At 47.7% G+C, this 26,169-nt stretch overlaps 1 protein-coding gene and 1 long non-coding RNA gene across 2 annotated transcripts; both read left to right on the top strand.

Moving 5' to 3' along the window:
* The first annotated feature begins 167 nt into the window (after positions 1-167).
* On the top strand, positions 168-2,728 carry NKX3-2 (NK3 homeobox 2). Its single transcript, XM_084519011.1, has 2 exons — positions 168-818; positions 1,114-2,728. Exons 1-2 carry the CDS (start codon positions 401-403, stop codon positions 1,590-1,592), a joined length of 897 nt encoding a protein of 298 aa, XP_084375137.1. The 5' UTR covers positions 168-400; the 3' UTR covers positions 1,593-2,728.
* A 3,125-nt stretch (positions 2,729-5,853) lies between these two features.
* On the top strand, positions 5,854-25,553 carry LOC311436886. Its single transcript, XR_014693155.1, has 3 exons — positions 5,854-6,061; positions 23,875-23,986; positions 24,939-25,553. It is a non-coding gene; the product is annotated as an uncharacterized lncRNA (long non-coding RNA).
* Positions 25,554-26,169: the final 616 nt, after the last annotated feature.

Here is a 26,169-nt window from a genome sequence, read left to right as displayed (position 1 = left end):
CGGGGAGCCAATCGGCGCGCGGCCTGCGCGCCCGCCGCCCAATGGGAAGGCGCGGGGCCGGCGCCGTCGCGCGGCGGCGAGGGCCGGCGGCGCCGGCGGGAGAAAAAGCAGAGGGCGGGCGGGGGCGGGACAGAGCGGGGCGGAGGCAGCGCCCGCGCCGCCAGGGACCCGCGGCGGAGCGCGGCGGCGGCGGCCCCGGCGGCCCCGTCCCTATGGGCGGGCGGGCCGGTAGCGGCGCAGAGAGGCTGCCCCCGCTGCTGCCCCCGCTGCTGCCCGGCCTCCCGGCGGCGCACCAAGGCCCGGCACCGGCAGCGGCACCGGAGCGGCCGGCGGCGGCGGCGATGCGGTCGCCCAGCTGAAGGCGCGGCGCCGTCGCTGCTCGCTGTCGCCCCGCCGGGCCATGGCCGTGCGCGGCGGCAACGCCCTGACGCCTTTCTCCATCCAGGCCATCCTCAACAAGAAGGAGGAGCGCGCCCGACACGCGGCGGGGCGGCCGCCGGGGCCGCCCGGGGGATGGAGGCTCTGCGGGGCTGCCGAGGGGCCGCCGCTCCCCGCCGGGGCCGGGGCCGGGGCCGGTGCTGCCCGGCCGGCCGCTGCCGCCCCGAGGACGCCGGCGAGCTGGGACTCGGACTCGGCGCTGAGCGAGGAGCCCGAGGGCGAGCGGCGCTCCGAGGAGGAGGGCGCCGGGGGCAGCGGCCGCCCCGCCGAGGCGGCGGGCGGCGGGGGGAGGCCGGCGGCGGCGGAGGCTCAGCCCCCGGAGGCGGCGGAGCGGGACAACGCCGGGCTCAGTGACAGCGAGATGTCGGCGGCTGTCTCAGGTACGGGCCGGGCCGGGAGGAGGGGTCGCTCTCCGGTGGGTCGCGGGTGGGAGGCGGCCGCGGGGCTCTTGTGCCGAGGGCCCGGACCGGAGGGATGGAGGGGAAGGGGTCGGAGAGGGGCCGAGCCCCCCTTCGAGCCCAGAAGGCCGAAAAACCCCCGGTGCCGTCGGGCCCCCGGTGCCGTCGGGCCGGAGCCGGCGACCCCAGCAGCGGCTCCCGGGGCGCGGGGGACCGGGGGATGGGGGCGTCCCGGTGGCTGCCCGCCGTGACCGCCGTGCTGTCGCCCTGCCCGCAGATCGCAGCCCGCCGGAGGAGGAGGACGGAGCGGGCAAGTGCGGGAAGCTGCTGCCGGCGGAGGACGAGGCGGCGGCGGCGCCGAAGCCTCGCAAGAAGCGCTCCCGGGCCGCCTTCTCCCACGCGCAGGTCTTCGAGCTGGAGCGGCGCTTCAACCACCAGCGCTACCTGTCGGGGCCCGAGCGGGCCGACCTGGCCGCCTCGCTGAAGCTGACCGAGACGCAGGTGAAGATCTGGTTCCAGAACCGGCGCTACAAGACCAAGAGGCGGCAGATGGCCGCAGACCTGCTGGCCGCCGCGCCCGCCGCCAAGAAGGTGGCCGTCAAGGTGCTGGTGCGCGACGACCAGAGACAGTACCACCCCGGCGAGGTGCTGCGGCCGCCCTCGCTGCTCTCCCTCCAGCCCTCCTATTACTACCCCTACTACTGCCTGCCCGGCTGGGCACTGTCCACCTGCGCCGCAGCCGCCGGCACCCAGTGAGGGGCACCCAGCGTGCGCCCCCCGCAGCACCCCGGGGAGCCCGTCTCCCACTCCCCCTGCTTCCCATCCACAGCCCCCGCCGCAGCTCTCGGTGCCTTGGACAGTATTTATTATTATTTTATTGTTATTTTTATTATTAATATTATTTGGACGGTCCCTCACCCGCTCCTCTCCCAGCGTAGGACTTCTCGGCCACCCCCTCGCCCCGTCCCCACCCCGGCAGCCGAGGACTCTTGCAATTCGGCACGACTAGTTCATGGTATCCATGTTGTCAGTGTATTTGGTGTAGACTTTTTTGGTTTTTTGTTTGTTTGATTTCGCTTCGGATCGGTAGAGACTCGATCTTGTGTGGGAGAGAGAAAGAGAGAGAGAGAAAAAAGGAAAGGAAAAAAAAAAAAACCACCATCAACAACAAAACGCCACGAAACCAAATGCAGCTCCAAAGAGGAGATCAAGGACTCCCTCGGTGGATTGTAAGGAAGCTTTTTTTTGACGTCTGTTTGAGTCCTTGGTCTTCCGACTCGTTGCAAACTGAGTGTGCCTTGTATGGTGCTGAATGTAAGGAAGCCTCTTTCAGATCCCCCCTGCTCTTGTTGCCCATGTTATTCCTGTACTCCATGATCCCTGGCAAAGGATAAATATGTCACAAAAGGGTGAGACTTATATCGCAACTCCAGACTTCTTTTTTTTTTTTCTTTTGTTTTGTTTTGTTTTCCTGAGATCTTTCCGTGTTCGGGGAGGGAGGAGTTATGGATTTTTCGCACTTTCCAGTTGTATTAAAGTTGTTGTTATTATTATTTTTATATTCAATGTGAATATTTCTAGTCAGGCTTTTAAAAAAAAAAATCGATGTAACGGGAAATTTTAATACCAACAGTGCCTTTCACAGTTCTTCTGCAGCCCTCTCCTTCAGGGGCGGGGATTTCTGATCTGCTCAGCAATGTAATTACACTTTCTTTCATTCAAGGTAACTCATCGCTTTTTTTTTTCTTTATTTTTTTTTTCCTCCCTTTCTCTTTTAATGGCACTGTGCACTCAACTAGAGTATTTACTTCAAATGAATTGTGAATGTTTGTAAGCTACCCGCTGTACTTTTTTTTTTTTTTTTTAATTTATAAACTTTAGTTTAACACCTCGCTCTGCCGCGTGTGTCGTTTCTGAGGGCTGGCACGGATTTCCCCGGCAGCTTTTTCCCTCTCAGCTCTGCCCCTTTCCCTCCGTGCCCTGCTCCAAGGGCACCGGCAGTGGCTCCGGATCCCCCCCGGGGGCTCGGGCGTGCAGGACACGATGCTGTTCGGTCTGTCCGGGTCAGAGGGGAGCCCCCAGAACCCCCCAGCTCCCGGAGAGGAGGCTCCCGAGCGTATCCCGGGGAGGACGCGGCGCGGTGCGGGCACCCCGGGACCGCCACGTCGGTTTTCCCGTGCCAGGGGCTTGCCCGCATCCCTCGAAAACCCAGGCAGCTCCTGGGGGAAGCGGATAGTGATCGTAATTATTATTCCTCCGCGTCTGCGGGTTATTCCCTCTCTGCTGGAGCCTGCAGCCGGGCTCGTCCCAGCGGCCCGAGGCCGCACGGCCACGACAGCCGCTTGGGGCAGCCTCCAGCTTTGGAGAGGATTTCCCGGGGCCGGCCCTACAGTGAGCCGGAGCCGGCCCTACAAGGATCCCGGGGCCGACAGCGTTCTGCTTGGGGCAGCTTCCCCCCCAGGGGGACGGGACGGGCAGGGCAGGGATGCGCAGCCCCTCGTTTTTCCACCCGATTTTGCCTTGCCCCTCTCCCGGGCACCCCCCCGGCTCCCCGCAGCGAGCAGCCCCGGGCGGATTTGCAGCCCCACCGCCCTGCTGCCGAGCCTCGAGTCCTCCGAGCAGCCCCAGGAGGCCTCCGGGCAGCTTCCTCGGCAGCCGCCTCGCCCCCCCAATTGTTATTTCTCTCTGCCCAGGCTCTGAGAGCAGCGCTGCGGGCTGCGGCTCTCTCCCAGACAGGCTCCCCGCGGCGTGGGCAGGGGTAGAGGGGCCGGGGGCGAGCGGATCGATCCTAAAGCTGTCGGTGTCTGTGGCACGGAGGGCTCTGCTCTGAGTTTGGGGTTTTAGCTGTGCCCCGCCGGGTGGGTTGGAGCTGAGGGAAGGGTGGTTTACAGCGAAAATCTTGGCGGATGCGGGAGGAACGATATTTATTAGCCCCGATCCTGAAATACATATTTTTTTCCTTCCTTCTTTCCATTTTTGTTTTTATTTTATTTTTTATTTTATTTTTTAACCATCTTCTCCCGCCTTTCCCACCGCTTTCCCTCCTGGGAAAACGAAAGCTGTAGGTGGCTGGAGCAGGGATGGCTCCGAGGGGACAATTTGCAAGAGCGGAGGGGCCGGGGGGGGACACGAAATTTCTGTCGCGACCGGGGGGGGCTTTCGGAGAAGCTGCTCACTGCCCCTCTGGGGCTCCGGGATGGAGAGGGGGGATTATTTCGAAGCCTTTCCCGTAGGTGACCGGGTTTTGTTATTTTTCTCCGTGCTCGCTGACGGATGGAGCACTGCAGGGAATCGCCTGATGTGAAAAGAAAGCGTCGGTCAGGAGAGCTTCCCCAGGGCCCTTCGGGTTGTGGCAGTGGGTAACAGTCGCGGGACAAAGCCGCAAGCTATTTTTCTTTGAATCTAGTAAAATTAAGATGCGTTTTGTTCGAGGCAGAGATCGCTGAACAAGGTGATCCGGGCGAAGTTAGCCAGGAAGATAGGATGAGGTTCGATATCGAATATTTCGGTTTCGTTACTGCAATCGTTTGGCGTTGGCAAAATCCGGTATTGGCGGAACATCAGTGTTTTACATCGAGGAGGGTTAACTGATAATTTAATGCAATTTTACGTGAGTTTGGAGGCTTTTCTATTCCTGCTTCTACCGATAATTTTACACTTTGAAATATAAAGCAATCGCTCCGAGTCTTTTTCTCTTTTCTTAATGACAAACCCCCCAGTAAACCGCGCGTAACTCTACCAAGGCCAAAGGAATCAGTCCGGATTTTCGACGGTTCAGTTCACAGCAAAACCCGGGCTTTAGCATGCTCTCTCCATCCCACCCCCCGACCACATACTCGGCTCTGGAGCACATCCACTGCTGCACCACGACAGTAACCTCCCTATCGATATGTCCCAGCCTCTCTCCCCGAGCCCGGATCGGTGCGGGAGCCGTGGGAACACTTTTCCATCCGGCCACCGGCAGGCTACGGTCAGAAAAAAACAGTCGCAACAGGGAGAGAGAGAAACTACCGCAGCTACGAGAAATTCGATTGTTGAAATGTAATGTAAATTGTGTATATCTTTGCATATGTCTCCACAGGCGCTCGTGTTTGTGTATGAAACGCTCGCACAGGCGCAGAGACCAGCTCTGCGCCCAGAAGGCTGCCTATATTTAGATCCCTCCTGCTCGCTCGCAGGGCAATAAAACAGGAAACCACGTAGGTTTCCCTTCTCACACGCGCTTCTCAGGTAGAAATCAGTGCAGAAGAAGGAGGTTCCGGGCTCGGGTGCTCGGATGCCCGCCGTGCCCGCTGCCTGCTCCCGACGGCGCGGCACCTGCCCGGCCTCCCGGCGGCAACCGGCAGCGGAGGGCAAAGGTGGCCTGGGGGTTAAGGGCCTGTTCTCGGCCGGAGAGGGGTTTTGCAGGCCCCGTTCCGCTCCGCTTCTCCCGTCGGAGGGGAGAGAGGAGCCCCGAGGGCGGCCACACGCCTGTCGTCGAGGGTGGCGGGGTGCCCGGCCGGGAGGGACCTTTCGCCACCGCCTTGCAGCTGCGAAGGTGCGAGGATCAAGCGGCTCCGTGAGACGGGGTTGAAGGTGCCCGAGCGGGCGAGCAGCGCTGGGGACTCTGCCCGAGAAGGGAGCGGGGACGCTGGGCACCGGGGCGGCCCAGACGGGGATGAGCGGGAGCCCCGGCGCCGGGCAGAGCCGAGCCCTTGGAGGGAGCTTGGAGGGTACAAAGCCAGAGCCCTGCGTTCAGGGGAGTCCAGAGGTGGTGACAGCGGTTGTGGCAGCGGGGGGATTGGTTTTGGCCGAGGTGATGTCACAAATCCTGAGCGTTTCTTCCTCGTCCCATCCCCGGGGCCGCCACCACTGCCAGCCTTGACGAGTCCCTTTCTCCTGTCCAAAAGTCTCCCAAAAATGAAATGCGGGCTGTGTCCTGCCATTGCCTGTTGCAGGGGGAGCGGCACCAGCAGCCAGGGAGCAAAAGCAGCGCGTCCCCTGCTGAGCCACAGGGCGCCGGGACCCCGCACCGCACTGCGCCGGGGCAGCGCTCTCCAGCCTCGGCAGAGCTCCCCCACCCCCGGGGGCTAGCAGAGAGGCCGGTGGGCGAGGGGGCTCTACCTGGATCCCCCCCTCCCGGCTCGGCTGGAGATGTCTGAAGGGCCCTGCGCACCCCGGGTGCCGCATTTCCCCCCGACGGCTGCCGGTGCCTTGGCGAGGAGCGGGCGGAATGTCCCCCGCAGGTGGGATTTGCTCTTTTATTTATTCCTTTATTTAGTTTTATTTTAAGTATTGGCATTTATGGTATTTTCTTTGCAAAAAGGAAGGAGCCTGGAGCTGTTGGGAGGAGCCCACGGAGCCGAGAGGGAGGGCACGGCCGGGGGGCGACAGTGGCGGTGCCCGGCGCGATCCGGCACCATTCCGGTGTAGGGCAGGTGGGGGGGCAGGGCTGCCCCCTCCCACCCTGCCCAGGGCTCGGCCGGGGCCCTAGGGACCGAGCAGAAAGCCCAGGGGAGCTTTAGTCCTGGAGCTGGGAGCTCTTGGCTGCCCAGAGTCCGTGGAGAGGCTGGGGAAGAAGGATCCCAGCCTCCTCGCCGAGAGGTGTGACCCCATGGCTGGTCCCAAAAGGGATCCTGGAGAGCAGTGCCACTAGCAGTGGGCTCATTGGAAATAAGAGCGGGGACTGCGGAGATGCGGCTTTCGCATCCCTTGGGCTCTCAGGTGCGCCCGTGGCTTTTAGCCTCAAGTGAGGCTCGGTAGCAAAAGAGGCCGGCGTTTGGGCTCCCCAGAATCTCCGCCGGTTAGGGACACCGCTGGTGATAGAATATAAACCTATGTATTAGGGCTCGTGGATAATTCAAACATTTTTTCAACTATTATTATTGCTCTTATTTATTTTAAAAAGAACCCAAGGCGGGGGCTCGGAAGGCTCCACGCAGCCTTTTCTTGCACGGCCGACTGCACAGCAGCCCAGTGCTCCCCCCCCCACCCCGCGAGCGAGGACGGCCAGAGAACAGGGAACAGGGCTCTCCTGGGACACAAGCCCCGAGCTGAAAAACGGTGGCAAGGCTGGGAAAAAGCACAAGTGCCTGTCCTGCAGCTTCTCGGGGCCGGACGGCAGCAGCGGGCGAGCGGGGGCTCGGTTGGACAGGGGCAGAGGGGCGGCGGGGTGGGTAGGGGGGGGTTATTTGGGGCTAAACTGGGACGAGAACTCATGGGGCAGCAGGCGGCTGCTGGGCGGCGCGGGTTGCGGCTTTGTTTCCTCGATTGCTCTGTGGGGAAAGCAAATCCTGCAAGCGATGATGGCTCAGGAAAAAAAAAAAAAAAAAAGGAATAAAAAATAATAAAAAAAAGCTGGTTCAGAGGCGAGCCCTGCCTTTCTGCTCCGGAGGGAGGTGGCTGCTTGACGACCCCGCTCGCCGTCGGTGTTGAGCTCCCCGCTGCAGCCGCCCCATAGCGGGACCCCCCCGGCCCCAGGCTTTTCTCCGGGGCAGGGGCAAACCCAAACGCTCTGCCCGTGGATCCGCGCTCCGAGCAGCCGGGGAAAGTCTTTGTGTCGCAAAGGACTCGAGTGATAATTAGGGATGAAATGCGCGTGGAGAGGACTAATATTATTTTTGGCTTGGGTGGGAATAATACAGATTTGCAACCCGTAAGAATAAAGCCGGGGTAAGACTGGGAGAGGAAGGAGGGAAGGGAGGCGGCTCCGATCGCCGCCGGCAGCACCGGGTGTTGATGGCGAGCTTCGTGCCGGGCTCTTCGGCTTGGGACAGCGACGGGCAAACGCTGCCGTGCTTGGGGTCTCTGGGGAAGGCGGCCGGGGCAGGGCTGGTGCCGGAGCAGGGGCAACGGGGCCGTTTGGCTCTCGGGAGGCTGCCGCGAACGGATTTACCGAGTCTGCGGTGCCCAAGGCGATCAGAGTAAACAAATATTGTGCCTCGGCTAACTAAATAATAATAATAATAATAATAACAAAGGGTTCATTCTCAGCTCCATGTATTCGGTTAGGAACAAATTGTAATCACAAACGGGGAATTTCTGCGGCCGCACCGCGTTTTCCCAGCGAGCGCACCGAGAAGGGAATATCTGCGCTCCTCTGCTGCTTACGGGCACCGCTCTGCAGGGCTGCGGGCTGTCCTTTTGTCAAGGGTCTCCCAGGTTGCTTTAATTTCTTACAAATCTGGCTAATTTATCGGATTTAAAAAAAAAAAAAAAAAAAAAAAAAAAAAGATTCCTGGAAGAAAACGACGCTTTTCCTCTCTCCCAAGGCGTTTTTCCTCTCTCCCTCTGGTGCGCCGTGGGTTCGCGGAGCCCGGGGAGCTGTGCATGGATGGCCGTGTCAGGCTGTTGGGGATCACCTTGGCATGGTTTGCCAACAACGCCTCCAAAAGACGGTGAAATATCCGCTTCGCCTTTGCGAACAACTGATTTCGCCGAAAAAGGATTAGAAGCGAAGGGAGAGGGCGCAGGGAAAAAAAATACACACAATTCAATTTCCAGCCCTCGCCTTAAGGGGGGAGCTTTAAAAGGAAAGAAACGACATCTTCTCTCGGAAAAAAAAAAAAAATACGCAAGCCTCACAAAGTGCAAATTGCTTGCGAATTGGTCTCGCCTCGGGAAGGATCCCGTGTGCGAGGAGCCCCTTGGCCAGGAGGGCACCGGGGGACTCGGAGGGAGCGGGATGCCGGCCGTGCCTTCCTGCTGGAGCAGGGGGCTCAGACGGGTCCCCCTCGGGGACGGCATCCCCCAGCAGCACCCCACGGCCTCTGCCCTCCGGGGTGTGCCCGCAGCACCCACGGGCGCCCCGAGGTGCTGCCGGCCTCCCTCAGCCGGCGGGGAGGGTGCCCTCAATGCCAGGCCTGTACGCTTGGAGCTTGATTCCGCACGTCAAGGGTAATTTCTCCATACAACTTAATGGACGCGGCTTGACATCCATAATGATCGCTAATCATTCAAATTATTTTTGCTAGCGCCCAGACATGTTCCAGTTGTTGTGATAGATCGCGTTTCACCCATAATGACGGACAATTACCATTTCTAATTCGCCGGCTTTTGACACCTAAATCCACCCACCATATGTGGCTGAAACGCTCGGCGGCGAGGCCCCGATGCCGTTTGCACCGAGCCCCTTCTCCTCGAGGGAGGGCCGGCCTCCGGCCTCCACGGCCTCCACGGCCTCCACAGCCTCCCCCTCGGCCCCCTCCCGAACCCAAGCCCCTCCGGCTGCCTCTTTAAGGGGCGATCGGGAACGAACATCGGAGAAAACCCGGCTGGAAAACCCCCAAACCCGAGGCGCCTCCGTGGGCTGGTTTTCCTGGCTCTCCTCGACGTGAGGATGCGCAGGGGGACAGAACAGCAGGCTCGGGGGGAGGATCAGTGGTCAAACGAAGGGGCCCGGAGCCACTTTCCGTTCAGAGCATCCCCGTACCGCCGCTCCATGTCCTGGAAATGCGATGCTCCCGACGGCCCCGGCCCCTCCGCACCCCGGCTGACTTTTTAATCTATTCCTTTATTTTTCACGAACACCTCCGTGCCAAGCGCTGCAGGGCGAGAAGACCCCCTCGCCGCCGTCTTTGTGAGCCCTAAATATTTCTGCCTCCCTGACGGTGGAAAAGTTCCCTTGGGCAGGGATAACAGCCTGTGGGTATCCCCGGCACAGTCGCCAGGCAGGGCAGCGAGGAGCAGAGGAGGGATGCGGATGCTGCCGTTCTCTGTCTCCCCACGAAATGCTCTCGGACGCGGCCCAAGGCCTAACCAGAGACAGGGCCAGGCAGAGCCACGCGTGTTTGGGGCAGACCCGAGCCAGGGCTGCCCGCCCGTGACACGCCCGAGACGCTGCGGGATCGCCCTGCTCCTCGTGGGGCAAACCCTGAGCGACCCTACAAAAACACCCGCGGACTCGTCTCTCCTATTCCCTGTTTCCCTCGTTTCCCCGACTCGCAAAAACTTCGAACCCACGCGAACCCGACAGCTCCGCTTTAACTACTTTTTTTTTTTTCATTGTTCATTTTCTCTTTTTCTTGCTTCTTTCTATTATTCTTTTTGTTATTTTCTTTTTATTTTTTTCTCTTATTTTTTCCCATTTTTTCTTTTTTTCCCCGTTTTCTTTTCTTTTTTTTTTTAGTTTTCTTATTCCCTTTTCCTTTTTTATTTTTATTTTTTTCCTTTTCTTTTTTTCCTTTTCATTTTCACTCTTTCGTATTTTTCCTTTTTCTTTTTTTCTTATTTCTTTTTTCTTGTCTCTTTTTGTTCTCTTTTTGTTCTCTTTTTTTTTTCCTGTTTCTTTTTTCTTTTTTCTTTTTTCTTTTTTCTTTTTTCTTTTTTCTTTTTTCTTTTTTCTTTTTTCTTTTTTCTTTTTTCTTTTTTCTTTTTTACTTCCTTTTTAAAATTTTCTCTTTATTTACTTTTTAGTTTTCTTTTTTTTCTTTTTCTCTCCCTTTTCCTTTCCTTTTCCTTTCCTTTCCTTTTCCCTTTCCCTTTCCCTTTCCCTTTTCCTTTTTTCTTTTTCTTTTCCTTTTCCTTTTCCTTTTCCTTTTTCTTTTTCTTTTTCTTTTTCTTTTTCTTTTTCTTTTTCTTTTTCTTTTTCTTTTTCTTTTTCTTTTTCTTTTTCTTTTTCTTTTTCTTTTTCTTTTTCTTTTTCTTTTTCTTTTTCTTTTTCTTTTTCTTTTTCTTTCTTTTCCTTTTCCTTTTCCTTTTCCTTTTCCTTTTCCTTTTCCTTTTCCTTTTCCTTTTCCTTTTCCTTTTCCTTTTCCTTTTCCTTTTCCTTTTCCTTTTCCTTTTCCTTTTCCTTTTCCTTTTCCTTTTCCTTTTCCTTTTCCTTTTCCTCTTCCTCTTCCTTTTCCTTTTCCTTTTCCTTTTCCTTTTCCTTTTCCTTTTCCTTTTCCTTTTCCTTTTCCTTTTTTTCTTTTTCTTTTTTTTTTTTCCCTATTTACTGCAAGACACTCCCTGACGGCAGCGCTGCTGCCCGGAGCTGCGGCGAGGCAGCGGGGGCCGAGGGGAGCGGCAGGGCCGGGGGGGTGCAGCCAGTGGGCAGAGGAAGGGCTGCCCTCGGGTGACAGCTCGGGGCGGTCACAAGGAACTGTCAGCGACAGGAGAGTGCTGAATTTTGACAGATTGTCGCAAGTCCCGCCTGAACTTGGCACTCCCGAGGTGACTCCAGCAAAACGGCCCCGCCAAGAGCAAGCCCGGTGAGCCAGGCACTGAAGTGTTTTGGCCACCACAATGGCTTTTAACGAAGAAAGCTGGAGATTTTCTCCTTTTCCATGAGTTTTCAAATTAGCACTTGCGTGGGTCGCCTGCCTGAGTTTTCTTCGTTCCCAGAGAGGTATTTTGCTGAGAAGGAGCTGGCTTCCAGTCAAACATCCATGGCGTGGCTGAGGTGTATTGCAGTTTCTCCAAGAGCTAAGCACATCTCTCACACTTTTTACAAGTCAAATATCAGGTACCGAGTGACCAGCTTCTGTGAGGGAAGGCAGCCCCAAAGCACATCCCATGGCAAGGCACTGGTGCAGCCAGGGAGTGCTCAAGCAGGATCCCTGCCCTGTCTCCTTGTCCCCATACTGCATGGAGGAAGTGTTGTGTCCCCTCCCGTCTCTTTGCTACCTGCTGTCGGGGTGCTTTAACCCTTTTTTTCTGGAGGGTCCCCACCAGTGCTTGCACTGCCTGGCTCCTCAGCCAGCTTCTCATCCTTTCTCCTCTCACTCCCACTTGATCTTCTCCTTTCTAGGTCAACTGGAGAAGTGCGTAAGCTTGAGCAGCACACAGCACCTTGGTAGAGCAGCATCGCTGCAAAAATCAGTCCCTGTTCAAGTGCACTGCTTTAGGATGGGGTCTGGCCAGGCCGTGGAGCTGAGGTGGGAAGAGGGGTTGAGGCATGGAGCAGTGCAGGGTCAGGCTTTCTTGGGGAAAGTCATGAATCTCCCCATTTCTGAATTGTTTCTGTGATGTGAGATGGGATGGGATAGGATCAAACTGCTACAGCATGGGTCTCACCAGGGATCCCTAGAAGACTGGTCTCATGGGACTCACTGCTCTGCTCCCTGCTGCCAGCAGCAGTGCCTGACCACCCCACCTGCTCCCATCCACCAATGACTGAGCACTGACTCCCCCCTAATCACTACAGTTTTGTAGGACAGGGCCCTGCCTCTGTATCTCCCTGGCAGCACCAAACACTGTGTGCTTACCTGGCTTTGGGGTGTGTGGGTCAGAACAGGGCCTACAGCCCCACACAGAATTTCGACTTTCTTCTCAGATGTCTTCCTTGCTCTTTATTTTTTTTTTTTCCTCCCAAGGACAGGCTTTTGTGCCATCAAGTTAGCATAAGGAAAAGTCAGAGCAATTCTAAAGAGTCCTTGCTCAAGCAATGAAGCTCATTGAAAGTGTTTCTTGGTTGGAACCAGGAGGGTCCATGCAAAGGACCAGTCCCGTGGCCTTCCCCAGGAGCAGGGCTGGGGCTCAGGTGCTCAGCAGCACGAGGGAAGTCATCAAGAACACTCCACTAAGAAGCCCCAAACTCAGCAGACCAGGGAGTGTTAATTGCCATCATTGGGTTTGGACATAGTGGTGTGGTTAAAGGGTCATTAAAGTCTTTGTCCCTACCGAGACCTTTCCAGGTGTCTGGACTCCAAAAATGGTTCATTTCTGCCAGGTCTGAGCTGGGGCTTTGGCCACAGGTTTTAAATCGTGTTTGCTCTTTCATCACCCTCAACCTCACATGTTAGTTGTAGTGAGCTTCCAAAAGCAAGCAAGAAGACAAAACCATGGCATTTAAGAACTAATAAATAAACTTTCCTGTATGCCTTTGATAAAGACTGAGCTCTTACTATGACTCACTCTAACCAGCTATAGTGAGAAGTGATATAAGTGTTTTGAAAAATAAAATAAAATAAATTAAAAAAAAAAAAGAATAAAAACAGCCTAGATCTCTGTTCTCTGCTAAGATAAGCCCAGAGAAAAGAAAAGCAAATTCACAGTGGTCAGTTTTTGTTGATAACTTTGGAAGGCATATCTTATTTTATGTTCTAACATAGTATTAAACTGTAGAGATCCCAGATATCTGCAAGGAAGTAAGACCAGTTCTGCAGCAAATACTGTTTGTTATCCCTTCTGCAGGGTATTTTCTATATATTCTGGGAACAAAAATGTCTCTTAATTTCCTAGCAATATTTCCATGGGGCAATCAAGGAGAGCACCAAGTCCTCTGTGCTGCCTGCTCCTGCCCCACTCCCAGGAGATGCAGCTGAGCCAGCCTGCAGTCCCCTGCTGCCCTGGCACATTGCGTCTGACACTGCCATCTTGTGTCCTAGAGTTTAAGCTATTATTTACAAAATCAGAGTCAATTGTCACTAAGTTTCAATTAAAAGGTGCAATTGCAAAGAAAAAGTGTTAGGGAGTCTGCAGACAGTCTGACACGTGCTCTCAAAAGGAAATGCCAAGTGCTGGTTTTATTTAAGACTCTGAATTTCAATATGTTAGCTGCTAGCCAAAGAGGAAAGGTTTAAGCATATGTGAGTCTGTTGGACCTGGAGGAACGAGCAGGTATTTCTGTGTCTATCATGGTGTGACTATCATGGTGTGACTCAGCCTTTGCTGATCTCTTACGTCTCTCCAGTGGCACTTCCAGTCACGTTCACCATTCCCCAGGAAGAAATCATCTTGATCTACCATTGATCTACCCTTTGTGGACAAGAGCATGAGGGTCATGGCAATACTTTCCCACACATTTTCTACCTTTGCTACCACTGCTGAAACCTCCAACAGATCTCTGCAGACTCAGTGACTGCTAACCATGCAGTTCTGGTGTATGACTTCAGTGGGTGTAACTGCATGAAAGAGAGAAGCTAAGGAAAATAATTCAAACAAGGCAAGACAAGGAAGCTGGTACCCTAGCTTTAGCATCACTCTGAACACTGATGCTGAAAAGAACTGCCCTGCTGTACACGTGAGGTGAACTGAGGGTGATTTTCTTGTTTTATGCCCACTAGTAAACACCAAAACATTTGGGGGAGCTGGAAAGGGCTGGCTGAAATGGGGACAACAGAGACATATTGGGAAATGCAGAAAGCTTGTCAAGTTGTGTCTTTTCTTTTACATTATCTCTCTTTCTATATATATATTTCTCCTTACAGAGAAGGCCTAATAGCATGTTAAAGAGAATGAACCAAAGTTTATTTAATGTTTCCTGACTTTTTTTTTTTTTTTTTTTTTTTTTTTTTTGGTATGCTATGACTTGGATTACTTAAACAGAGTTTTCTTTTTTAATTAAAATAAGTATAGATTACAAATCACTGTATCCTTTTAAAAGTATTAAAGTCACATAAGAATGGTGTAATTAGAGTAAGTGATGAAAACTTTCTGGTAAGGACTTCAAAACACGTCAGATTAATAATGAACAACTTGAGGAAGGTGTTGCAAATAATGTTAATTAAAAATGTCCACGTGCAGTCCCTTTGAGAGCATGTGGATAAATATCTAATAGTTTATATCGGGGTCTCAGTTTATACTGAAAATGAGGAAGTCTTTATAATTCATAACTATTTGGAGGTTTTATGAACAGTCTTTCTCATATTTCCCACTGGAAACCATTAGATAATCTGTTTTTATTATACAGAGCCAAACATTAGGCTTAATATTTTTGTTTTAGAACAGACCACAGAATCATGGGGATATTAGCCATCTCATAATTTTTAGGGGTGCCTTAAACCATGTACATTTATTCCTGTCTTGAGAGTTTCTTAATGTTACAATCTTTGATTCCTGTCCTCCTAAAAATGTTACCCAAGATACATATAAAACAGGCATTAAAGCAGTTTCCTACTCCATGTTTCTTCATTAACCATCCACCTTACCACCCACCAATCTACTGGATTTAAGAGCCTACATAACCGAGTCCATAAATTAACAAAAACTCCAGGCAGTTGGAGCAACCAAGCAGTAGATGGTACATTTGCCCTAATGTTCTCATGTTAGCACATTAAACAAGCAGGCAGGGAGCTTTTAATAATAATAATAATAATTATTATTTACAGACAAGATGCATGTCTTTCCTTGACCTTCTTTCTTGCAAACCAGTTAATTTTTGGGGCTGAATCTGAATTAACGGAGATAACAAAAAGTCTTGGATTGAAAGATTATTCTGAGTTTCTGAGGAACACTGTAAATAGGAAATAATGAACTTCAGGCACAAACAGAACTGGTGTTCGGTATTCTAACCTATGAGTTATTCAGCATTTCAAACTGACAGCTTGTAAATGTAAATTTTATTAAATACAGAGCAATAAATATTTCTAAGTTTCTGTCATTTTGAATTTTAGTGGCTCACCTTGAGGCCTCCAGCCTTTTAAATCACAACTTGTATGAGCACAGCTCTGTACCAGTCACTATTCTTAAATGCCTGCTTTTAAAAGCCTCATTATTGCATTTGCTCACAAAACATCCTTGTCAGAATCCAGGTATGCATGTCTCATGTCAGTGATAGGCTGACAGGCTCATGCCCTCTGTTGTGTTTACATTGTATGTTGTATAAAGCTTTATTCATTCTCAGAAAATAAAACAGGGTTAGCCGTGATATCATCCTTCAGACTAGCCAGATTTTCTCCTTTGATCTCACAAAAATGCTTTGCATGTGCATGGCAAGAGTCTGGCTCAAGGATCCTTGTTTTGCACTTGAGACAGTCACTGAATGATTCAGGACAAATGAAAACACACCAACACATACCAATTAATGCTTAAAATCCATCAGGAAATATTTTGGGAAAGTTCTTGCGTGACACAGTGAGATCAGTGGAGACCTCTGGTAACACTTCAGTGCATTAACAGAGCTTGAGGAGGAGGCAGTTTTGTGTAGGGAAAGGATCTCAGGAACTCAGCCAAACAGCTCAGACATTTATGAGAGCAATTTTTTTTGTTGTTGTTTTCAGAAGATTACAGCTGCCACTGAAGCACCAAAGCAAAGTGACAGAATTGCACAGCCTCCAACAGGTTTATGATTGCCAGTGAGAATCTAAAATCCAGCCACTTCATTTGATGTGCTCCAACAGTCACACATAAAATGCACATCTGTGTGTGCGGCTTGGGAGTGAGTGTGTTTGTCCATGTAAGGGAACACTATCAAGACAAAATTCAAATTTTCTTATAAAAATGGTTACTCTAGTTAAAAGTAACTATAGCAATCACACCAAACATTTCAATTTGTGTTGCATGGTGAGAAAAATTAAAGACTTAGCGCACCTAATTGTATGTCTGAATCTTGGTTTTCTTAGCACTCTAGATGCGTATTTTTTCACAGTATTTAATTTTCACTGTATTTCATAGTATTTCACTTGCAATGAACTGTACAAATTCTTAATTTAATATATTGCCAAACTGAAAATCAATCAATCTATCTATCTACCTATCTATCTATCTACTCTATCTATTAATCAGCAAGAATTTTCCCCGAGGAACAAGTTAGCCAAACCAACAGGTTTAGATTCTATTAGATTATTCTATTATAGTCAACAACTATTAGATTCTACAGGGATATGTGATGAAAGCCTCAAGACATTGAAAAGAACGCCTAATATCATTAGTAACACCTGCATATCCTCAAAACCTTAACTGCAGTCTACTTGAGTACAGAACTAGTTATGTAAATCATGTCACAATCTTTACTTTTATTTTTTCCTCATGTACTACCCCTAACAATCTCTTACTCACTGACCATTTTCTATACTCCTCTGGCTGCTAACAGTTTGGCTGACATAGATCTGAGATAATCATATCATAAAGCTAATCCAGCTCTGTCAAGAACACCTATAGTTTTGGCAGCAGTAATTTAAGAGGCCTCAAAGATATGAAATTTCCTGGGAGGAAATTAGTTTGGGAGCACTTAGACTAGCATTGAATGAAAGCATTTTGGGTGAGTTTTGGGTAAGTGAGTTTTGATAACACACTAGAAGAGAGTTTTGAAAATCAGTTATCCCAGACATTATTTTGCTGGTCAGACTCATGTATTATTAGCAGTTCATTCTCATTTTAGTTTGTTGTATGCAATAAGAAGGATAGACAGAAAGTCTCTGAAACTCTAGCCCTCTGTCATTCCAGCTGAGATACATTATCTCAGAACTGTGAGCTTTACTGTGTTAAATAACACCAATAATATCCAAGAGAGTATGTTTACTACAGCTATGACAGGCCAGCTGCTGAATCTGACCATCCTCCCCAGCTGCCCAGCCAGGACATGAGCTGCCTGGCTTGCTGGATAGCCAAGATGGCAGAAGGGATGGATATGTGCCCAGCCTTGCTGCTCACAGGAGGCTGAGGTGTGACGGAGGTATGGGTACACATTCATTTTTCCCAAACCTCTTGTGGTGGTGGTAACCGTGGGCAGAGGTGTGGTAGAAAATAATGGAGGGAGTGGGGATGATAACATCTCGAGCTGCTGCAGCTGTTTGCTCTCTGATGTGTCAGAGCCCTCTGTCACTCTGGTTGGTGACAAGAATGCCTCTCGGGCACAATAGACATTTCAGAGCTGATTAAGACGTGCTACATTTGGTTATTGAAATGGGGATCACTTTCCTGGCAAAGTACACAGGGGTATTTAATATTGCCATCATCTTTGCCTCCGTTTGCTGACAGGTTGCACTGACATGGCTCGGTGGGTGAGTGGCTGGATGGTTTATGGAGGTAACATCAGGCCCATCATCTCGTGTATTCTCCAGCAGCAACACAGCGTGAGTGGGAGGCTAATAAATGACACTTTACAGACATTTCAAACTCGTTTTGGACTGGAATAATTGTCTAGTCAAGAAAATCAAGCTTGGGTGTCTGCAGTTGGTGAAAACCTATGTCTCCATGAAGGTGTCACAGAAAAGTGTGCATCCAGCTAAGTAATTAGATGAAATAATTACTTATATACATATATATATATTTATATTAAATAATCAGGCTGAGTTGTACAACTGACAGACTATTCTGCTTGTATAGGCAAGGCAGCCCAAAACTCGTTGTCAGGGATGAGGATCTCAGTTCTCTAGGTGATTTACACAACAAGTCATTGGCTCATATTTGTTCCATAAAAATTACAACTTGCAAACTAGGCATAAAGAAAGAAACAGGAACTTGCCACAGTCATAGAGCAGAACCAGGAAACAACGAAGCAGTTTTATTCAACAGGATAGACGACTGTACTAGATCACCAGTACCTTCCAGTTAAGATATTTATAGACAAGCAGGTGGAGCTGTGAAGGACAGGAGCAACAGGCTTTTATCTCTTCACATCTGAGTCTCTGGGTAACTGGACTTGCAACAGATTTTTCCCATACAGTATGGGGTCTTCTTGAAGAGCAATGCAGATGCATAACCATGAGCATAACAAACATCACTTAAAGTCTGCAGAGATCTCTTTCTGAAAAATAAAAAAAAAAAGCTGCTGGAACAGAGGTTCAGGTATTGCCAAGCAGATCATAACCCAGAATATTTTTTCTGTGCTATTCAGAGACTAGTAAAAGAAAGCCTAAGAGTCTAGGGAACCATTTAGTTTAGAGCACACTGAAAGCACAGTTGGCATGTGCTGCAGTGAACACAGAATTGCCTGTTTAGATAGAGCAGTCATGACTGTAACACCTGCGGTTTAGTGACGGAGATAAATGTATTTCTGGAGAGTTCAAGGTAGGAGGCCTTGAGCTCTAATCTTGCCTTTGAGGCTGACATCATGTAGGACATTTAGCAGGTCAGTTAGGCTTGGCAGAAAAGGGATGGTAGTGAATTTCCCAGGTCAAGATTCATTCAGCTCATGTATGTGCAGTTCTTGGGACAGATATCAATAAAGAATGATAATTGTTGGAGAGGCCAACTACAAAAATGCTGAAAAGGACAAATTCACTATCAGGGACATTTTAATAATCATTTGCAATTAATAAAACAGATTTTTTCTTCTTGTAAATTGTTCATGAGTAGATCATATCTTCACAGATTGATAGACTATATAAAAGCATTTACTGATGTACTTCCAAGGGACTTCTCTTGGCATAAAGCGTAGTGTGAGAAAAGAAAAATTAATAAGGACCCCTAGGCAAGTAGAAAATAGGATACATTGCAACACAGGTTTATTTCAGGTAGATTGTGTCAGATTGACGTGACAGTTTTCTTTGCTGAAAGATTTTTTAGACAAGAGGTATATAGTAGGTATCATCTATGTGGACTTTACTAAAGGCAGGGTAGCTACTCATCAAGTTAGAAAGGTGGAAATCAGTAAATTATCTGTAAGATGGGTGGACTAGCTAAAGGGAAAATGATTATGGTATTACTGAAAGAAGTGTCATGTTGGAAGGGCTGGGCTACCTCAAGGAGCTCTATGCTTCAGTTGCAATCTTGCATTTCTTGATGAGCTGACCACAAAAAAGAAGGATTAGTCTGAGTAACTGATAAGAGAATGTTCAAAAGCTATAGCAGTGTTTCAAGATATTGGGCCAAAAGAACTGGTTGACTGTGGGATAAGATTCAGCCATATATAAATGGCTGCACTTGGAAACTAGCAACTGAATCTTCAGGAGAAGATAACACATCATAACTAACAATTAAACAAGGGAATGCATTGGCTGCTAGATCTATTGGAACTGTATGTCACCATTGTGATTTATCTGTGAAAAAACAAATGCAATCCTAGCATTTATTGGCTGAAGACTTAAGACAGAGAGAAGGGAGTTGGACAAAAGACTGCTAAGATGTTATCTGACTCTCTAACATGCTTACTTGGAGGGACTGGTAAATGAGACTAGAACAAGTGCAGGGAACTGTTAAGATGATCAAGGGATAGGGGACACTGAAGGGAAACTAGAATGGAAAAAAAAGACTGAAGGAAACTGAAAGGCAGTGTTTTGGTTAGACCGATAAAATTAAAGATTATAAACTATAAGACTGCTGAAGCTACAGGATGAAAAAAGCATCGGGCAAGAACTACAAGACAGTTTAAGCACCAAACATAATGACAGAGAGCTCTGATCAATGAATTTAGCTTATGGTTTAATTTGTAGGCACTAGCTCAGGTTTTGTAGTGTACTGAGTCTGGCTGGGATGGAGTTAATTTTCTTTATAGCAGCCAGTACGGTGCTATGTTATGGATTGTTGACTAAAACAGCATTGATAACACCCTGATGTTTAACAGCATTTGTACAACATCAAGGCCTTTCTTTTTTCCCATTCTGCCACTGTAGCAAGTACACTGGGGGTGAGCAATAGGCTGGGAGGGGACACAGCCAGGCCAGCTGACTCTAGCTCACCAGAGGGATATTCCTTACTATATGATGTTCAGCAATAAGAGCTGGGGGAAAGGAGGAGGAAGGGAGGACATTCAGGATTATGGCATTTGCCTTCCCAAGTAACTGTTACGTATGTTGAGGCTCTGCCTTCCATGACATAGCTAAACATGTGTCTGTTGCTGGAAATAGTGAAGGAATCCCTTATTTTGCTTTACTTGCATGTGCAGTTCTGCTTCACTTACTACACTGTCTTTATCTCAGCCCATGAGTTTTTCTTGGTTTTGCCCTTCTGGTTCTTCTGATTCTATAAGAGGACACCGATGATTCAGGTGTTTGCTTCCAATCCTGCCTTCTTAGATGCTAGAAAAGAGGCTGAGAATTATTTTCCTTAATTATTGTAAGAGGAAGAAAATTTTCATGGCATGGCCTTTCACTAGACTGTCATCAGGTCAACACTGTGAAAAGGACAGCTTTCTCCGTTATTCAAACAAGCACTGTGGTTTGTAGACAAGGAACAAAAGTTCCCCGTGATCCCCGGTGTTCAGGCAAGAAATTCCAAATTTGTGTGACTCTTTCAGTAGCAATTAGACCTACTTTGTGTGAATGTAAGTTCCCTCTCCTCCAGATAAGTTCTTGTTCTGAAGGTCTTTTTGACCTCTTTTGTTTCTCTAGCTGTTGTTGTAATTTAGCCTGCCTTTAGCTGAATTTTCTACTCTGAGTTGGCTAGCGTGCTTTCCTTCAACAGCGAGAAAAAATGTTTACCACAGTGAAAATGTGGTGTGGCTTCAGTAGCAAATTTGGCTAATGGAAAGACCAGAGAACTTGTTTGTGAGTTCACACAACTGGAGAGCAAGTTTCCAATGTGGGTTTTTTGGGTTAGCTGTGGCCAGAATTACTGTTGGTGTCTTAAGTACTGGCCAGGTGTTATTTAGCTATTTCCCTTTTCACAGTGCAGGGAAAATTTAGCACCTTACACAAAGAAAAAAAAGAAAACAACAACAACAACAACACTGTACTATTTAATTTACTCTTCTCTCGCCAGCACAGACTGGGTAGCAGGAGATGTACTATTTGGGACCAAATGCCTTTTTCACTTTTGCGGGAAGGAAGATGAGGTTAGCCTTCTCTTAAACATTTAGCTTGGCCTCCATACTCTTGTGCCTGGTGAACCTCACTGGTCCTGTTTTACTGGTTATTTTGTGGGGAACATCTGGCTAGCGGTTCTTCCCTGTTTTATTATGCAATGTAGTTCATAAAAGTTGCGGCCTTCAGTTTAACCATATTCCTGTGTGGAAAGTCTTGTTCACTTCAGCGTCTGGGCCAGAGACATTTACATCACTGTAATCAACAAGCACTTAAAGCAGTTATTCCTTAAACAACCTTGGCTTAGCAGAAAGCAAGATGGAAGAATGCCCTTCCAAAAGCAAGGATTTCCAACTTGAGTAGGAACTGTTTTCTACATGTATTAAAAACAAATGATTATTTGCCATTTCCATTCAGTTGCCAGTCTAGTCAGCTGTGTTAATCACTCAGCCTGACTGAAGGCACAATAATCAAACAGCACAGAAGAAAGATGATCTGGTAAAGACATTAGAGATGATACCAATGAAGAACAAACCATTTGTTGCTGTTGTTTGTTTCTTTGTTTGTTTTTGTTTTGTTTTTATTTGGAAATCTCTACTGCAATGAACACTAATAACTGCTTTCTACTCTGGTCTGGAGCAGGGTGCCAAGATCACCATAATAATAGATGTTATTTATTTTTTATTGATGCACATTCCACCTATTTCTGCAACATGTTCACTTTTCAGGAAAGACACTTCCCTCATTCAAACAGATGTAGTAGGAATTCACATCTTGAAGATTAGGAGGGTCTATGGATTTCAGCTGCAAGTGACTTGAAACAGAAGAACTGGTCTGAATGAAGTATATTAGGAAATGAGTGTGTGTACAAGCACAATAAGAAACAGCAGAACAGCAGATAAAGGAGGGGCTTGTACTGGTAATAGAGGACGAGGTTCCCGCACAGTCAAACTGATAAATGTGTTGTTTCCATCAAGATCTGAAGACAACAGCATGACTTGCTAGCTAAAGACCCTGGATTCTTGATTAGGGTGGCAGCAAGGTTGCAGAATCTTACACATGCTGTTCCTTTTTCATCAGTCCAGATTTCTACCTCATTGAGCTTGATTCACAACTATTACCAGAATGTGAGAAACATCCACAGGTCTGACACAGGGAAGGATGATGCAAATGATTGATTCTTACTATGGATATTTCCTATGGAAGTAGTGATCTTAGTTTGCAGCAGCAGCAATAAAAATAAACAAACAAAGCTTTATGGACTCTTGAAAGTCTCAGTTGAAAGTGGAAACCTATGTTGACTAAATTTAAGCCTTCTGACATTTAGTTTACTCTTCTCAGCAACCTCCCAGGGACTTCTGCAAGGTGTTTCAAAAACCCAACTGATCAAGAACCATCAGGTTAGGGAATTAAACAAACTAGTTAAGATTGCAATGACAAAAACATTTGAACTTCTCTCTAGAGGGCCTGCTGGAATCGACAACCTATATCACTCTGTAAAATAACCACAGCACAATGCTAATGTGCTTGCTGAACTTTGACAAATAAGATATATAAAGACATGTAGCCTGATTGTCTTCTCTGCTATATAAATCAAAATTGTCAAAATGATTTTTTTTAGTATAAATCAAAATAACGGTATTCTTTTGTATTTCTATTTTCAATTAAAGATTTGACAGCACCGGGCAACTTTAGTCTCATACACTGATTTTCCTATGGCCATAAAGGATTTTGGTACCTCACTGTTTTCCATGCACTTAACAACTGCAAGAAGGCTTTGGGGGCTGAGTGTTCTACTTATTTTACTCTGCTGTCTCCCCACCTTTCATGGTGGTCAATCACAAACATCCATTTTTTACCCATAACAACTTTTTCTTTTTATTTGCAAAATGATGCTTTAACATACAAACATTTATTTAAGCAGATCAGTTATGCAGCCTTAAGACAATTTTAAGGACATGATAAAATAGTTCTGTATTGTTTACTCACTTAGGTGATGAAGATAACTTTTAATAAGTTCAGATGATTTTCTAGAGGACAAATTAATGTATTGTAGGAATAAAATTATGTTTGGGGAGATGTATTATAGCACAGATGTGTCTTTGTTGTATTTCAAGTAAAATACACAGAGTCTAGAACATTCTCCGACTGTCCGACTGTCCTGCTTTTGCACTTGTGGCCCGAAATCACTCTTAATTATCTTCTCTCAGACACAAAAAAGCAGTGGGGAATTTTTATTTTGCCGGGGTTTAACAACCTTTCTTCTTCATGCCTTCTCCTCAGCCTCTGCCCCTTCACCCTGAGGGGAGCAGCATGCATGCCCAATGACTGCCATGCCACCCCTGCCTCCTGGCAGGTGCCCTGTCAGCACAGGGTCACCATCTTCTCACATGGCCCAGCTCCTTCCCTTCTGGGCTGGGAGCCCGTATTTCCCAAAAGAGAGTTCTCCAAGGGTTGGGGCTGCCGTAAGGTCGTGGGACCTGAGTGGAAAAGTTTCCCCCGACAGAGCTACGGACCTCTGTGAGGAAAAACTTAAAGCTAAGCTCCTGGTGGAAAAAAAATGTAATGAAGGATGAGGAGCCTGGCTTTGTTTTCACTTGCTAACCCGTGCTATGAGAGCACTGATATAAACATCTTTTTCTGGAGGAAGGAGGAAAAAACCGCCCTTTTTGTTCATGAGTTTTAGGTAACTTAATTGGGAAGCTTTGAATTTATCTGTTCTGTTCTTTCTTAAGGTGACTGAGGCAGAATCAGCAGGGTTGTGGATAGTTCCACCAATATTTCCAGCGGTTTACTGAAGCATGTGTCTGCCCTGATGAGAGATATGGAACTTTTAAATGCCTAATGGTAAGTGTACAACAGCTCTGTGTCAGAAGTCTTCAAGGAAAATTCCACATTTGTTGTCCCCATTGCTCTTTCTCCTGAGAGCTGCCATTCAGCTGGGCCCTGGTGCTGATCTTGCTGAAGTTCTTACTTAGGATAACTTGCAGTATAATTAGGCCAAAAGATGATCTGAAATGGAAAATAGTTGATGAGTAACACGCTTAATTTGTTTTCAAGTATAGAGAGAAAGTGACATAGATGTGTGTCTGTCTGGTTTTCCATTAGAAATTAGTCTCTCTCTCTCTCTCTTTAAGAATGTCACTGGGAAAGCATTTAGCCTCAATTCTGCAGATGCATGGATACATGAGTAATTTTTTTTTTTTTTGCATCAGGAACCTTGATCCCACTGAGGATTCAGTAAAACTGTGTACTTGTAAGATTGAAAACTTCTGACGTGCATTGCAAACACAAAACCTGAAAGGGATTGAAACAGGAATTATTTCTATTCAGATGTTATACAAAGCTGTATTAAATATTTATAGCTTGTTAAAGTACGTCTATACTTTATACACCTTATGCTGTCTCTTTTGTTCAACTTGCTTAAAGCCTGCACCAAGAATTGTTATCACTTGTCATACTGGAAGGATATGGCAACTAGGGGAGCGTGGTGATCTGGCATTATCGCATGTTTTATGACTTTGGAATAAAGAATACAATTCTTAAATTTACATATAAAACCAAGTTGGGAGATGTAGCATGCATTTTGGAGGACAGTACTATGAATAAAATTATATTGACAAATTTTATAAGTAACCTGAAATATAAGATGAAATTCCATGGGGACATGTAGAAAGCACCACAGTTAAATAGGAATAAAACCATAAGCGTATGAAATTCTGATAACAGGAGAGGATTCAGAGGTTGTGGTGTGTGTGTGTGTTTTTCTTTTTTTTTTTTTTTTTTTTTTTTCTTTCAGTAAATCAGAAACAGTATGAGTCAGCAATGTCATACCGTGAAGAAAGCAAACATCATACTGGGATATATAAACAGGAGTCTCGTATGTAAGACACATGAAGTAATACTTCCACTCTACTCAGCACGTATAAGGCCTCAACCAAAGTACTGTATCCAGTTTTTGGCACAACACTCAAGGAAAGTGGAGAGGAGCCAAAGGAAAAGAACAAGAATAATCAGAAGTCTAGAGAAGACAACACAGGGAAAGACTGAAAGAAGAGGAGTTGTTTAGTCTACAGAAAAGAAGACTGAAGACATACTAACAGTTTTCAAATATGTGAAAGATTGCTGTAAAGAGAAGGTTATAAACCATTGGCCATTGTGCATAACAAAATAATGGTTTAAAATTTGGTTGGGGTAAGGTTTTACTACCACTTATCTATAGGGTTAAAAAAAGTTCTGAGTAAGTAGCCTAAGGAAACTGTGATGTCTTTGGTGGCTTTTGGAGATTACAGAAACAGCTGTCAAGAGTGGCTGAACTGCAAGTTGAGGAAAATAGGTTGGCATAGGTGTGATGCTTGCTATCATATTTGTTTTCTATGCTAGTACATTTTAAAATAAATATTAATATATCTTGTTGCTGTGTGAAAGCCCAACCAAACAACAGAACAAAGAGCCTTAGCCATGTAAGATGATTGAGCTAGAATGAAAACATCGCTCCATTGTCAAATTCATTACCTTTTAAGCAGGCTCACAGACCATGTTTTTTGTGCTTCCAGAGGAAATATCCAAAGGACTTGCTTATTTTTTATTTTCCTTTTGTAAGTCTTAAAAGTGACTGGCCAGAAAATGCCCTTCGCTGGAGGCCTGTAGGGTAACAAGGTATGTGAGGACTTGGCAGGACATGGGGTGGCCATCCCAGTGGGACAAGTGACATGAAGTAGTCAGTGATTTGGACTGGTGGTGCTGCTGGTTGGGTGCAAGACAGTTGAAACCGTGCTGGTAGGTGAAAAGCAGGGAGTTTGCCTCAATCCAGTGCTTCTCAACTAACTTCCTTGGAAATCTGTCACTCCTTATAGATTAAAAAAGAAAAGCCAAGAATAAATTTTGAAAGCTGTGGATGAAATTGGGTAGGAATTGTGGCGGTGGGAAAGAAGTGTGATGCTACCAGTGCAGAACGTTGTGATACGATCACTTAGACCAGGAATTAATTATATGAGCACAGAACTTTGTGATACGTGACCATCACTGAG

Source organism: Aythya ferina, assembly GCF_964211825.1.
Source record: "Aythya ferina genome assembly, chromosome: 4".
NCBI classification, from domain to species: Eukaryota; Metazoa; Chordata; class Aves; order Anseriformes; family Anatidae; genus Aythya; species Aythya ferina.
Note: the sequence above shows the minus strand (reverse complement) of the source record. Positions and strands in the feature narration are given on the sequence as shown.